The sequence below is a fragment of the Amphibalanus amphitrite genome, unplaced genomic scaffold (assembly GCF_019059575.1).
Source record: "Amphibalanus amphitrite isolate SeventyFive unplaced genomic scaffold, NRLGWU_Aamphi_draft 000062F_arrow, whole genome shotgun sequence".
Lineage (NCBI taxonomy): Eukaryota > Metazoa > Arthropoda > Thecostraca > Balanomorpha > Balanidae > Amphibalanus > Amphibalanus amphitrite.
This window is the reverse complement of record NW_024881558.1, coordinates 887,333-902,053: the sequence shown is the minus strand read 5'-3', so window position 1 is coordinate 902,053 and position 14,721 is coordinate 887,333. Positions and strand designations below refer to the sequence as shown.

Below are 14,721 nucleotides of genomic sequence, written 5' to 3'. Positions count from 1 at the left end.
TCCTTCATACTTTTGCTGTGTTTATACTTTTTATGTTGTTTAGGTAAAGTATCTTTGCCTTTTCGCCATTTTTTTAATTTTCATAAGTTTTGGTTCAATTCACACCAACATATTAAAAAGAAACAAAACAAAATAAATAACACTTATGCGAAGGGTTCTATTTGAAAGGAAATAAGTAGCAGCAAATGTCACAATAGTTGCGCATCTATGCCAAATATCTACGCAAAAATATTCGATTTCTCCTATTCATTTCTTTGATTTCTAAACACAGCAGTTCAAGTTAGAGAGAAAATGGGCTGACAGTTCAAAACCGAAGAGATTTATAGTCCTACTTTCACTTGTTATTCGGAACAGTCAAACCATTTTTTAATGTTTGCCATCATAATGAAAATAATATCAAAGTGACGATGCTTGCATTTTGAGTGTCAAAAAGTGAAGGCAAACTGTTAAGCGGAATTATATGGTTAAAACTTGAAGAAAGTTATTTAGTCTTCAAAAGGTGAATATTCCTTAAGTTACATGGAAAGGCAGCAGTTTGAATATGTAGGCTAATGTAACACATTTCTACTCAAAGTGTTATCTAGAGGTGGCTGTCCGGAAGAGGAGGCCGCAGGCCGCAGGGCACATTTTCAGGATGGCAACAGATTGTGTTACATAGTCAAATAATTTTAAAGCTGCAAGAATTTGAATTAATATTTTTAAAAAGTGCTGCAATTTGTTTTGCAGTCCCAAAATACGTATCTTCTATTTACCTCCCTGGAACGTCCACCTTTCTAGAGTGTGTTGATGTAGGTGCTGATTATATGTATATTTGCAGATCCAAAATTCAGAAAGATGGTTGCAGTCTGCAGATGCTGTGGGGTCACTCATACCCCTGAAAAAGTATTGTTAAAAATCTTGGATTTTGATTCTTTACATACTGCTGTGGAAGTTACATTGAATCTTGCCTAATAAACTGTGTTAAGTTTTCATTTGTTTAATACAAACAGATTTTCATCGATTTTGGGTGCTGCCAGCCATGAGGGGCACTTTTGTCTCAATGGGCCATTTGCATTTGCCTCAAATAGTCAAATGCCCCCTTGGATCTGCCAATGGATACCACTGAACTCTAGGGGGATACCTATGTAATTTGTATGTGATCCACTTCACACTTGCCTATCACCCAACACTTAAGAAGTGGTAGGTGCTATTCATAGCATGTAATGTTAACTTACCTGGTTGGGTTCTTGTCTCAAGTTTGCTGTAAGTGGGAAGGTATATGCCAATCTATTTTTTATATAAGGCATTGCTCCAAAAAGTTGAAGTAAGCAAGAATAAAGCTTACTTTTGCATCAAAGCTGTTTCAGTTTGTAAGCCCCTTAAACAAATAGGTACCTAGCTTGTTTTCATTTTGTTATTCTAAAGAGACAAAGGAACATTTATCTTGTACATTTTGCTTATTGAAATTAGCAAATGGGCAGTTGGCAGCTTGTAAGCTAATGTTGGCCCTTAGTTATGTACTTTATAGGAGTTTTGTTAACCTATATGGAACATTGCCAAATCAAAACATATACATATTCTGCCATATTTTATAGCTCTGATCGTCTTTCAGTGTCCCTCATCACAGCCTCCCTTTTGATGAATCTGCTTTTGCGCTTAGTGTACATGCATGGAAAGCTTATTTGTCAAATTGTTATGCTTGGTCAATTTATTTAGTTTACCTCATATGCTAATGCATTGCCTCCATGGGATGCTGTGTTTCTGCTCATGTCAGCTGCGTTTTCGTGTTTGCCCCCTTTGTCATTGTTGACGAGAGCTGCAGCTTCTGTTCCAGCAGGTAATGTGAGCCGCTGTCCCACCCCGGAGCACTGAACCAGTCGCCACAGTCACCACAGGGACAGGGTACCCTTTGTTCCAGCAGGTAATGTGAGCCACCGTCCCAGCCCGGAGCACTGAACCGGTTGCCACCATGAGCTCGCTGGAGGCGGAGGCACGCGAAGACCGCGAGCGGGCGGCCATCGTGGCCCGCTACGACCGCGGGCACGCGCCCGGCGCCGCCATCGACGCCTGGGAGGACCCCAAGCTGGAGATCTACCATGTCACCGACCGATACGGCTTCATACAGTACGTGGCATAATGCGGACAAAGGGGAGGGGCTGCGGAACCGGAGACTTTGTGGTGCCCTCCACTGTTTCCACCTGTTGTCTATGACAAATGGTTCGATGACTAACTCGGTTCGAGCAGCTGGTTCATAGTCCGTAACACTTTCGTTTGCTTGTGTACATCTCCCCAGTTGTTGGATGCTGTTCGTTTCCTTCCGGACTGACATGCCTGCTGGTATAGCTGGGTACGGACGAGTGGTCTGTGTCCCGTCCACGTACTCAGCCGTATCTGTCGTGTCCCTCCACAGCGACAGCCGCCTGCCGGACTCGCTGTCCGTTCAGGAGAAGAAGCAGCACGCCCACGAGATGGAGCGTGTCAAAAAGTGGCTGGACATGCTCAAGGACCCGGATTACGAGCGGCGACACGAGCAGAAGTGGGCGTCTCGCATCTACAAGGGCATCCCTCAGCGGGTGCGTGGCCAGGCGTGGCTGCGTTTGCTGCGCGTGGAGCAGCAGCTGCAGCGGCACCCCGGCCTCTACGACAAGCTGCGCCACGAGGCGCGCCTCTGGTCGCCGGACGCGAGACAGATCGACCTGGATGTGAACCGCACATTCCGTGATCACACCATGTTCAGGGAGCGGTACGGCATCAAGCAGCAGGCGCTGTTTCACGTGCTCGGTAAGTACGGCCCGGTCCGCCGACCAGACGGGCGTGGCGACCGAACACGGAAGGAAACCGAATCGTGATCGAGAGATAATTGCAGGAAGGATTTGGAGATACGGTGCCGCACGCCACGAGAGAGGGTTTATCTCACTGATATTTTACCTGGTGGCGTGACAGTAGTTTGGACTCCTATGACGTCATTATTTGGGTGTGCCGTGGTGTCTCCAGATAATTATCTGCAGTGGCTGGACAGTAGTTCTGATCAGTGATCACCGTATGAAGTCATGCTCTGCGGTGTATCCCGGCAGCGGCTCGGTGGTAGTTTCTGGCCACTGTATGACGTCATTAATCGGTTGTGTGCGCTGTGTCTCCGACAGTGGCGTATTCTCTGTACAACTCGGAGTTGGGCTACTGCCAGGGCATGTCTCAGATCGCCGCGCTGCTGCTCATGTTCATGGACGAGGAGCAAGCCTTCTGGGCGCTCTCCGTCCTCATGACGGGCGAACTGTACAGGATGCACGGTGAGCAGCGTCGAGACTAGCTTTGATCCATCGTGTTTTCTTGTAGGTAATGCTTGCTTTGGAACTGTGGTTAGAGTCATTTGAACTATTTTCCTATCAATTTGTCATTGCAAGTTTGGTTTGATTGCGTGGGTGTGTCTGGACAGTGAGTTGGTTTGGTGATTCAAATTTAAACGGTTCCTTAATTTTCCATTTTCAGGCCTCTTTATCCATGGTTTTCCGAAGCTTCTCAGGCTACAGGCACATCATGATAAAATCATGAAGAAGTACCTGCCCAAGCTGAAGAAGCACCTTGACAAGCATGGCATCGACACCAGCATCTACACACTGAAGTGGTTCTTTCAATGTTTCCTAGACAGGGTACGATTTCACCGCATGTTAATCAAGTATTTCGCTGACTTATGGATATCAATATTTTCGCATGCACGTGTTTTTATTTTAGTGCCTGCGTATCAGATGCTGGCAACAATTTTCTCGATACAGTTGGCAGTGGGCTCGTAACTCACTGAATGAGACACAGTTAGTACTTATTTTGACGCACGACTTATCCATGAATCAAGCTTAATCCGTGACCTATCAATCACGCATCTTTCGTGACCTGCACTGGCGCCAAGTGTTTGACCCACTGGTGATCCGCTGTTCCCGGCGTTTGATCCACCCTTTGTCCCACTACATCCAGTGTCTCGGCCCTTCTCACCAGTGCCCGTTGTATGTCCCCTTCTTGGATCGCCCCGTGTCTCTTATTTGTCCCACCGGTGTCGCTTTATGCCCAGTGCTTGAGCCTCCTCTGTCCCTGTGCCCTGTATCCCTCCCTCCCGTGTCGCCCCCTGGCCTGTATCTCTCCTTACCGTGCCCCGTATCTGCCCCTCCCTGTGTCACCAAATACCGTGTAACACTGTTTGTGCCTTGTGGCACCCCGTGCTCGCTCCAGGTGCCGTTTCCACTGGCGCTTCGCCTGTGGGACGCCTACCTGCTCGAGGGCGAGGTCGTGCTCACCGCCGGAGCCTACATGATTATGAGGATGCACAGGAAGACGCTGCTTCGGCTACCCATGGAGGACATTCTCGACTTTTTGCAGGTGAGATACACGAGATGTGGCGCATTTTAAATGGATTGGATAGTCACTGATGGGGATGGATATTGGATAACGGTATTAGATGGATTGGCGAGGATAAAGGTTTAAAGGGATTGACGCCATGTCTATCACAAAGCATAGTTGGAAGTGAAACATTTGTCATCACTTCCCCCCCCCAAAAAAAACCTTGCTGGATCCGTCGGCTGGCGGTCGGGTACAGTGGTAGCAGCGGAGGTATCGGATTACATTCTGTGTGGTGCCCTATTTGTCCGCCATGTGCGAACGACGCTGCTTGCTATGCAGCATTGGACTCAATTGATGGATATTAATGCGCATGTGCACCCCACATACGTGCAGAGTTGTGCTGCAAAGTCTGCAGTGTGCAATTTGGAACCGGCTGCTGCACCAAGTCGCTGTTATATAGATGCTGACGTGTCCCCTGCCCGGCTCGGACAGGCGCGGCTGCCGCGGGATTTCCTCTACGACGAGGACACTGCCATTCACGAGCTGACGCGGTGTATGTCCGAGCTGCGGTCCGGCAAACTGGACCGCGCGGGCCAGCCGACGGACGTGGAGCTACCGCGGAGACCGCTGGGCCTGCCGCCGCGGCCCGCCCGCGCCGCCCCCGCCCCCGCCACCGCCAACGCTGTGCCGCTGGCCGACGCCGACTCAGACTCTTCGCCGACAGCGGACCAGGCGTCACCACCGCCGGCGACCCGGGTATCCATCCGGAGCCGGCCCTCGTCCCCGACCGCCCCGGCGACACCGGTGGGCGTTATCCCGGCGCCGGTGCCGCCACCGTCCCCGCCCCCGGCCTCCCCGCCGCCCCTGCTGCGCTCGGACGGCGCTAACGGAGTGGTACGCCCGGCCGACCCGCTGCCCTGGAGCACGGACGGCATGTACCGACGGGCCGAGGCCGAGCAGCGGGCACGGCGGACCGCCGGCAGCGCGCGGCACAAGTCAGCCGAGGCCGGCGCCGGAGACGGCTGGGCGGCCTCCGTGGAGAGGCGGCGGCGCTCCGAGGGTCGGCACAGCGGCGGCGGAGACGGAGGCGATAGGCGAGGTGAGTCGCAGCGGGCTGTGTGAACGTCGGTTGATACTCCACAGTGTGTTTGTTTCGTGTCAGTAGTTAGACTGGTGTTGAAAGTGGAGTGCTATTGTGGTGTGAGGTGGTGGGACAGACCGTTCAGAGTAAGTCTGCGAGGGCACGATCTCAGAGCCGTCTCGGAAGAAGCCGATGTGCCAGCCAGTGCAACCTACCTCGGCTTGGCACTCGGTGACGGGTTTCACTGGCGTATTTAGCAAAGGATGTTGATAGGTGGCAACTTCTGGTTATGCCTGCACTTGAGAGTCAACCTGGTTCACTTGTATGCTAGTTTTGTGCCATGAGTTTGCCTGTTAATAACTTAGGCACGGAAATGTGATGCGTCATGCATATTGTACATGTTTTATGTATAGCAGCCACGCACACCTAAGTTTTGCGGCATGTGGTCTGAATCATCTGGTGTCGAAATGCCCGTGTAACTAGTACTTAATCGCATGTTTCTACTACAGCAGCGATGTATGCGGAAAAGATCTCACAAACAGACCTCCCGTAGGGCTAGGTGAGTTCGGCTGTGAGGTGGGTTTGTCTCGATGGAGTCCTATTTGTCATATCTGGCTTGTCTGGGCGTCAGTGTCTTATTGTGTTGGTGTGGGTAGTGGTTGCGGTGTTTTGCCGCTGGTTCGTCTTGGTTTTGGTGGTTCGTTCTCCGCTTCCCATAGAGTAGCACACGTGTGCTGTGAGGGTTATTGGTTCTCCTGTTTGGATGGTAGGACAGGTCCGTTCAGGAAGTATGAGTTCAGTGAAGGAGCGGGCTGTGCAGTGGATCCCTCGCCTCTCTGCCGGTTGTGGCGCTGTGTCTGTCCCCTCCGACCGCGTGTGACCCTCTCACGCGCTCTGACTATCGCCTGTCCTCTGACCGCGCCGCGGCGCTCCGCCAGTGCGGCCGGGCACCTGGTACCGCCAGGACTCGTCCATTTCGTACCGGTACAGTGACCCCACCACACTGGCGTGCTACCACTACCAGAGCAGCAGCAGCCGGGGCAGCGGGCCGCCGCCGGGCCGGCGCGCGCCACCGGCCTCTCCGCTCGGTACTGAGCCGCCGCGGCCGCGCGCCGCCGCCGCCTCCTCCGCCCACGTGCGTGCCCGGCTGTCTGTGTGTCTGTGTGCGTGCCGTGCCGCGCTTCCCTGCCCTGTGCCAGCCGCCGTCCGTCTGTGGCTTACCCCGATCAGCCCGTGTGCCGCTCCGTTACAGTGGTTTGTGCTTTTACAGCTCGGAACCAGTGAGCATGAGACTGACGGAATTTTTGGTTGGTGGCTTTTGTTTTTTCCCATACCCTGACCATACGCTGTTTTGTGGAGATCGCAGCATGGTAGTGTTTTGTCCGTGCCTGCTCGACCTGTGATGATTGCCAGCTTCGGAAGTGCATTCACTCCATTCGTTGGTCAATCGAGTTGCAAGAGGGTTCGCCTACATGATTCTTTTAGATGGCCAGACTGCACAGTGCACATACCTATTTTGTTAAATATTCCGGTTTCGTTTGGCTTGTACGCGTGTGGTCATTTTATTTTGTTGTACTTGACTGCTGTTTTCTTCTCATAGCGCGCTTATTTTGAATCGCTATTCAGCCAACCTCGTCCGCTACGCACAGTACCAATTTTACCATGTACTTCATCAATCTAAAAAGTTGCTTCATTTATTACGGTTTCAACTACGTAACAGAATGTGACATGTTCTTTGTTCAGCGGCAGCGGTTGAAGTCAGCTATAATAATACGGTTAGGTAACATTCCGGATGGAATCCGCGCGAGTGAACTAGGCCGTTTCGGCAACATTTTCTCTGGCGAGCAGCCAGTAAAACTCAACCCGCATAGCTATCTATAGATGCCTCGCGTCTACGTGAGATAATGCGAAGCTCTGTTCACTGTGTTTGTTGCAACACTGCAGGCGCCCTGTCCCTGCAGCGCTCCCCACTCTGTGTGTCCGTCCTGACTCTCTCCCGGCGTCCCACAGGCGCGGCTCATGCGCGTCACGCCGGTGTAGACTCGGTCTGGACGCCGGTGACGCCGGCCTCCAACGGACTGCGCCGGCCCGGCCACCTGAGCCTGACCCAGCTGAGCGGCGACGAGCCGGGCAGTCCGCCCACCTCGCCGCCGGGCACCGTCTCCATCTACGTGTCCGGGTCCGGCGGCTCCGGCCGCCGCTCGCCGTCGGGTTCACTGGGCAGCTCGTCACGCCTCTCCCTGCGCTGGTCGGGCTCGTCGGTCACCAGCTCGCTGGAGCGCTCCGGGCCGCGCAGTCGGGTGTCGGTGTCGCCGGCCGGCGCGACTCTGGTCACCATCGGGCCGGCCGGGACGGACAGTCCGCCGCCGGCGCGTCGTGTCCGTCGCGTGCCCATCCTTCTAGAGGCGTCCGGCGTGGAGCTGAGATAGGTCGGCCGGCCGGCCGGCGCGCCCGTCTCTGTGATACGCCGCGGCAGGTGTCAGAGCGTCCACCACCGGCGTGGGACCCACCGCGCCGCGTGCAGGGCGCCCTGGACAGCAGGGCTCGTCTGAGTACAAAGTGATATTAGCGTTACCGCCCCGGGCGTGTGAGGACATCTGTGATGTCGGCTGGGAAGCGTGGTTGTGTGTCAGGATCGCAGAGTGGAGTGGGTGGCAGTGCCCGCCGTTTATGAACGGGCCAGTGGCCTGCCGTCGATGAACGGGCTAGTGTCTGTTGTTTCTGCTGCGTCCGCGACCGTCGGACACAATTGGTGGTCAGTTGTCGCTCAAGACTCTCATCGGTACCGGTGACATTGTTTTCAGGGCTATATTTGATTATCTGTGTGCTTTTCGCATCGTTTTCCGCTTGTGCACTTTCCATATTCCGTCATGAGGTCTCAAATGAGTGTATCCTTATCCATAATAATCATACTACCAAGCTCGTATTTATTGATCCATATATCCTGTTATTGCTTGCCCGCTCTGTCCTGACGGCTGTGCCGTCCTGTACCGCGTGTCTCGCGCTCTGTTGTCGGCCGGACCGCCGTCAGACCCTAGCGTCATCTGGCGCCGCCGCGGCAGACCGTCGGGACCACCCTACGGAGGTCCGGTCTGGGCCCGTGGCGCCACCTCTGCGGCCGCCCGTCCTGTTATCACCGGCTCTGGGAGCCGTGCCGTGTGGGCAACCCCTTCCTCCTGTAATCGCTCAGTGAACAAAGGGTGCGTTATGTTCGCAGCAGCTGACAGTCATGGCGGACATGCAGCTTATTATTGGGTGAAATTAGTCAGTTGCGTCGATGAATTACGCACAATGATTATCGAGACATGTTATTTTTGTATATTATTTTATAGAGCGACCTGCGCGGATATCCATCGGTTGGCCGGACACCTGGTGGCCCAGCATGCCATTGACACTCGCGTTATGTGTCATTATAATGCAATCAATATAAATGTTCCTGCGAAGCTTTACTTCACGTAAATGTTTCATGGTAACGGCACGTGTTGACGCGATTATGAAGAATGAAGGGATGGGGAACGTGATGGTTTCATTGCTTTCGCCACCGACACCGATAGTCCCGTTTATCTACATCGTGAAAGATAGCATGTGTCCAGCCGCATTTCAGCTTGTGGCAGCCAAAACCTTCACTGCTCGCACTGAACCACAGAAAGCCATCGAGTCCGGTTCGTCGCGATATATTGACATTACACTCACAGTACACACTGGTCGCTGGTCTGCCACGCTGCGCCTACCCAACGCCCGACCCACACGCCGTTACCCGGTCTCACTTGATGTTCATCTTCTTCAGGTCGGGGGTGGTGTTTAGTACCACCAGGCCAGACTGGTACGCCTGGGAACACAGACAACCACGCCGTCAGCTTCAATGGCAATTAGAAACGACAGACCGGGCCGTGTTGATTGCCATAGGCGATCCACTATAATGAAATGTTTCCACAAATCTGACCAGCGAAACCACATACGAAAATAACGTGTTATTCTCCGTTCTCGTGATCTCAAGTGAATGAAATGATCTACAATGTTCCTTTGAAACCATTGAGACCTTTTCGCACATTTTTTTAAGTACCTTAAACCATTCAGCTCTGAACGAGCCTGACAGAACCGTCATTCTACCGGACAGTCATAAATTTGACTGAACTCGGCTGTCACTCACCGCGAAAAGCGTGCCGCCGAAGGTTGCGACTCCGAGCATAAGCATGGTGTTGTAGTTCTTCTGCTTGGCGTTGTAGGCCTCCTGCCAGGAGCCCTTGGGCACCGGCAGGTCGTTCATGGTGATGGGCTTGTATGCCTCGCCGCCTCCATACCGGCGCACGAGCGGCCGCACTGCGGGACACAAACGGGGGAACCTGAGATAAAGTGGTCGGGTAGGCAAAGTCTAAACACACGCGCGCCATTTGTCAGGCCCATAGACATTCTACACGTCAACACGCGTATGGTACTTACCCATGGTCAGAACTGTATTTGTTTCAAAAATACCTACTATGTATCTAACCAGATATGACCTTTCCCATCATAGCCACATAAGACATCACCAAATCATAAGCTGAGATGTAGCATTCACCCTGGCTACCATTCCCAGAGGGTGGGTAGCCGAGGTGTCAGAACCGCTTTCTGAATGGAATACCAGCATGCCATTGACATTACAATGGCAGGAAATGCACACCTGAACTTACATCTCAATTTCAGGTGCTTCATTATCATATTTCTCTTTATCATATGATGTTTCATCATCAGAAAACATCACCTATTGGACATCAGTCATAATTTGTTTTCCAATTGGATTTAGAAATTCATAATAATGATAAAATTAGAGGCAAGTATACACCAGCAAAGTTGTTGATTATTATTTCTTGTCAAGTCATATCATTGTTGGATTTAGTGATCTATCAAGGAAAAGACAAATTGGTGTCATTGGATTTGATTCATTAAAAGGTATGCATCTTTTGCTTTCAAACAAACCTAGAAAAGAATGGATTACTAACAACTTAGTTTCAAAAATTATATCAACTAATTAAAGAACAAAATTTCTTTTTAGTTCCATCACCATATGAAAGTACAGTAACAATATACCTATTTATTACCTACCTACCTACCTCACTCAAATTATTCAAACTGTTAAAAGTATCACAGGTAAACAGGCGAAGGCAAGGTCAGGTGGTGATTCCGTGATACCATTCATGACGAGCACTGCCTAGTGGGGCACCCTGGCCCACAGCCACCCATTTGACCATTCATATGTACTAAACACCTTTGATAAATATTATGCTGCAATACAAAAACTTCAGGGCGTTGACTGATGGTGACATGATGATCATGGAAAATCCATGTAAATTTACAAAAAAACAATACATTTCATAATTAAACAAAGCTCTCAAAGCTTAACAGGATACAGCACATACAAAACAATAAAACTAGCAGCACTACGAAGCACTCCAAAAAATGTTGTGCTTGTAGTAGCACATACCTAAATGTAACTAAATAAAGGTTTTAAAGTTCAACATATAAGAAGGAATGACTTAAAGAACTCCTTTAAAGTTACCTTAATATGATTAAGGTTAATTAATTTGGAAATTCTCTGAAAATAAATACAAAAAAGCAAATTGACGAACCAGGCAATTACATCAGTAACAGACTCATAAAGAACCGACAAACGTATCAATTCAAAGTCAAAACAAACCTGCGGGACGGGCGAGATTCCTGAACGCCGGAGAAATCATATTTTTAATTAATTTTTCACCAAGAGCGCCCGCAAACTTTCAGCACAGCGCAGCGAAGAACGATGTCGACGAAAACGGCTCAGTGGCGAAAAAGTGAAGAAAAAGTGAAGGCATCAGCTGATTTTATTTGATGACGTATAATATAATTTTATACATTTATTTTGGTGTTTAAGGTTTTAAACTATACTCATGAATAGATTTTGTAACAACAAAACACAGTGAAAATACCTAGATATAAAAATATATACATATATTGAAAATACTTATGTAATTGGGCGTCATCCGCACTCATTCAAACATTTTCCTAAAGGCCTTGACCCTTGAATCGGCCTTGACCTTGCGATGCACGTGAGGTCTCTCCAAGATACCAATAAACAACAGTGGTCCCTGGTTTTCGGAGCACGGTCTGGTCTGGAGGTAGGTACCTATATTTTATATACATTGCCTTTACATATAGGCATTTGGGTTCGATTATCGATTCCGAGGACCGAGGCAGCCTTGGCGCGCTCTTATGAAGCTTCATTTCACTTTCGATTTAGGAAGAACGGCGAGCGAGAATGCTTGGTTGACAGTTCAGTTGGGACCAGGGTATGTTGAGTGAAGTTGGGACTTCTTTGTTATGCGGGCTGTATAGTTTTTTTCTGGCTTGTGAATGAATTACTTGGGGTGTTAGCGTTCTGAAGGTGGCCGTCAGTAACATCCCCGTTTTTTTCGCCACCGTCGCACATGCATGATGCATGTTATTGGCCATTACGTTGTAGATGGGCGTGGACCCTGAATCTCCCGGCTGGCGTCCCAGGTAGGTAACAACTAACACCTAACACGCCATTATAGCAGGCATTAGAATCACAACTCAAGCATGAAAAAGCCAAGCCTAAGCCACAACCGAGCTTACCTACTAAATCCCACAGGTGACGACTGACGGTGATACCAGGCCTGGCTAGCTAGCGTAATCCCACGGCGTTGCTGACGAGTTACAATTTCCCACAGCTCTTCTCTTCCTTCATAACCGTCGTTCTGACGATGAGCGGCGATGAAAGCCTCAACTCTGAAGCTGCAATGACTTCGACGAACTCCGGTCCCAAGTACGGTCACGGCTTTTCCGTTATCGTCGGTCTCTCCTCGCCAGTGTCGGTCTCGGTGAGTACCGAGCTACCCATCCTAAGCACTGCGGCCCCAGCGGCAGTGTTGAGGCGGGAGGTGGGGGTGGGGGCGGAGGGGAGCATTGATGGACTCACACCCAACTTATAGTTGGAACTTGGATGACCCCATTTATTACCAGTAAAACCCGTGAAACGCCTTTTGGGCGAAGACGAGCGAGCGAGCGAGTGAGCCCCGCACGTGCAGAAGTGCGAGAGGGTGTTTCCAACTGGCTTTTGCACGGCTGCACCCTACTAACCTGTCTATAGAATTGTACCAAATTTGAGCGCAATCGGTCTACCCATTCTTTAGGTCTGGAAGCGTCACCCTGCACGTGCGCACGTGCAAACTGGGTCCTATCTGACTTATGCACTGCACCCTACTAACCTGTCCCTAATCGCGTACCAAATTTGAGCGCAATAGGCCCAGCCGTTCTGGAGATATGGAAGCGCCCCCGCACGTGCGCACGTGTAGTAGCACCCTAGCTCTAACACATAGGGGTGCATTGTCTAATGGGTGCCTACCTGCATACCCAGTTTCAACGAAATCGCCCCAGTGATTGCCGAGTTATTGTAATGGGAACAAATTTGACACCCCTCTTTTTGCATTTTTTTTTTTTTACGTGCAGTGGGGTCACTCACATGGATCAAGACTCAAGAGTATCCGACCTTTGGTAGAGGGGATGCAGCTACCCTACACAAATTACTGCAAGACAATCGCCTAAGCGGTTGCTTAGATATGGGTCTCCCAAAAGCGCTACTTTTGCAAAACAGCTTGAACTGAACACCCTACCTTGACGGTCACTGAGATGTATCAAAAGTAGTCAATTAACCCTCGCCTGTATGGGGGGGGGGGTCGAACGGACCCCCCCATGGTTTTTCGCGAATAACTCGCGTAAAAAGCGGCCGATCGCGACGAAACTTTCAGTACCCTCGCGTTCATCAATTTAACACCTACCCTGAAAATTTCATGACCCTGACCCAAATGACCTTTGACCTGTGATCTACTTTTCGGGACCATGTTTGGCTGGAATCGCGATTCGGCGTATGTCGGCTCGCATTAGCCGCGCGTTTGCAGTCTTTTCGTGGTTTCAAGCGTTCAAACATGTGATATGATGTTGCCCCCATGCATTAGGGTGGGTGTCAAGGTCACCTGAAGGTCAGGTCAGGTCAGGTCATTGACCTTTGATGACCTCGGTTCACTTTTTCGAGTTTTACATGTTTCTAGGCCAGTTTTTGGAGCTGAATTCGAATTTAGCAACCATATGAACATTTACGAAGTAGTTTTGGTGCCTTCGTAACATGTTACGAAGCTGTCAGAGGCGGTTGCCACCTACTACGAATACCCTTACTGGTTGACCTGACCTGACCTGACCCGACCTGGCCTAAATACATGAAGACATCATCTGTGATCAAAACTAACATGATATTCGTGATCAGCACCCCGAAAAACCCCATAGCAGCCACACTTTACGACGTTCTAACAGGTCCCGATTTTCCCGCCTTTGGGGTCATTGACCTGACCTGCAAGGTCAACCAATGACCTAGGACCTTAAAATTGGGTATCATCGGCTTTCTCTCATCACGGGCAACACGCTCGTTTTTTCCGCGAAGCTCTAGCTCGATCAGGGGCGAAACGGCAAGGGGGGGGGTCCAACGTGACCCCCCCTAGATACGTTCGCGACTGGAAAAACACCAATACGGGCGAGGGTTAACCCTATTCCTGGCGGGGGGGGCCTCAGGAGCCCCCCTGAGGTTTTTTTGGTTATTTCTCCCAAACGCTTTGAGCTAGGAAGCTCAAATTTTCTGACTTTTCCTAAAAGGCTTTTATGCAACATTTCTGAAAATTTTGAGTTGATCTGACCTCAGATCAGGTCACCAGAGGTGGTTTGGTGACCCTACCTCAGAAAAGTTTGCAATCACGCCAGAGCTAGAGTTTTTGACCGATCAATTTCTTCTCTTCAGGCTTTAGTTAGGGTACCAGTATGTGCAATTTGTATATCACAGAATTTTCATATCTGTGACCTGAGGTCAGGCCAGACTCGTGACCTTTACATTGCAAGCCTATGGGAAAATATTGAAACTCCTCCTGCTTCGTGTAAACGAGTCAAAACCACCCAATTCTTTCAGTATTATGGAAGATTATCTCATCGGTGATGATCCTGGTGCCGCTAATTGACAGGGGCACCGGCAAAGGTCATCTGAGGTCATGTGACGTCATAAATCGTTTTTCTGTCAATAAATCACGACATGATGGTGCTAAAGACTTGTAAGTGGCACCAAACTGCTCGCCTGGTCAAGACGCGTCGTTTGGTATGCAGCATGACCATACCCCACAACCTCATTGATGAATGACCTGACCTTGACCTCACGTCAAATTTCAAATTGACCTGTGAAGGTCATCACATACTTATTTCGCATCGCCTCGGCGAGAGCAACAAAAAATGTATTGTTTTATGTCTCTATGTTTCTTAGTTTAAAA

At 50.2% G+C, this 14,721-nt stretch overlaps 2 protein-coding genes across 4 annotated transcripts; one reads left to right on the top strand and one right to left on the bottom strand.

Moving 5' to 3' along the window:
* The first annotated feature begins 212 nt into the window (after window positions 1-212).
* LOC122378618 (USP6 N-terminal-like protein) lies at window positions 213-8,840 on the top strand. 3 transcript variants are annotated; one of them, XM_043359861.1, is made up of 8 exons: window positions 213-499; window positions 1,901-2,103; window positions 2,390-2,760; window positions 3,123-3,266; window positions 3,466-3,626; window positions 4,198-4,344; window positions 4,798-5,404; window positions 7,397-8,840. In XM_043359861.1, exons 2-8 carry the CDS (start codon window positions 1,949-1,951, stop codon window positions 7,813-7,815), a joined length of 2,004 nt encoding a protein of 667 aa, XP_043215796.1. In that variant the 5' UTR covers window positions 213-499; window positions 1,901-1,948; the 3' UTR covers window positions 7,816-8,840. The 3 variants fall into 3 exon arrangements, with proteins under 3 accessions (XP_043215796.1, XP_043215797.1, XP_043215798.1); XM_043359862.1 differs by having other exon boundaries at window positions 279-499; window positions 1,898-2,103; XM_043359863.1 differs by lacking the exon at window positions 7,397-8,840 and adding an exon at window positions 6,325-6,851 and having other exon boundaries at window positions 346-499; window positions 1,898-2,103.
* A 204-nt stretch (window positions 8,841-9,044) lies between these two features.
* Window positions 9,045-11,202, bottom strand: LOC122378619. The gene is made up of 3 exons (XM_043359864.1): window positions 11,061-11,202; window positions 9,537-9,706; window positions 9,045-9,215 (listed from the first exon to the last, which is right to left on the bottom strand). The coding sequence occupies exons 1-3, from the start codon at window positions 11,098-11,100 to the stop codon at window positions 9,150-9,152; spliced, it is 276 nt and encodes a 91-aa protein (XP_043215799.1). The 5' UTR covers window positions 11,101-11,202; the 3' UTR covers window positions 9,045-9,149.
* Between the last annotated feature and the right edge of the window lie 3,519 nt (window positions 11,203-14,721).

Coding starts and splice junctions, on each gene's coding strand:
- LOC122378619 (XM_043359864.1), bottom strand. CDS start 11,100: ATGATTTCTCCGGCGTTCAGGAATCTCGCCCGTCCCGCAG. Junction 9,707..11,060: donor GAATCTCGCCCGTCCCGCAG/GTTTGTTTTGAC, acceptor TGTGTCCCGCAG/TGCGGCCGCTCGTGCGCCGG. Junction 9,216..9,536: donor TCGGCGGCACGCTTTTCGCG/GTGAGTGACAGC, acceptor CTGTGTTCCCAG/GCGTACCAGTCTGGCCTGGT.
- LOC122378618 (XM_043359861.1), top strand. CDS start 1,949: ATGAGCTCGCTGGAGGCGGAGGCACGCGAAGACCGCGAGCGGGCGGCC. Junction 2,761..3,122: donor GGCGCTGTTTCACGTGCTCG/GTAAGTACGGCC, acceptor TGTCTCCGACAG/TGGCGTATTCTCTGTACAAC. Junction 4,345..4,797: donor ACATTCTCGACTTTTTGCAG/GTGAGATACACG, acceptor CGGCTCGGACAG/GCGCGGCTGCCGCGGGATTT.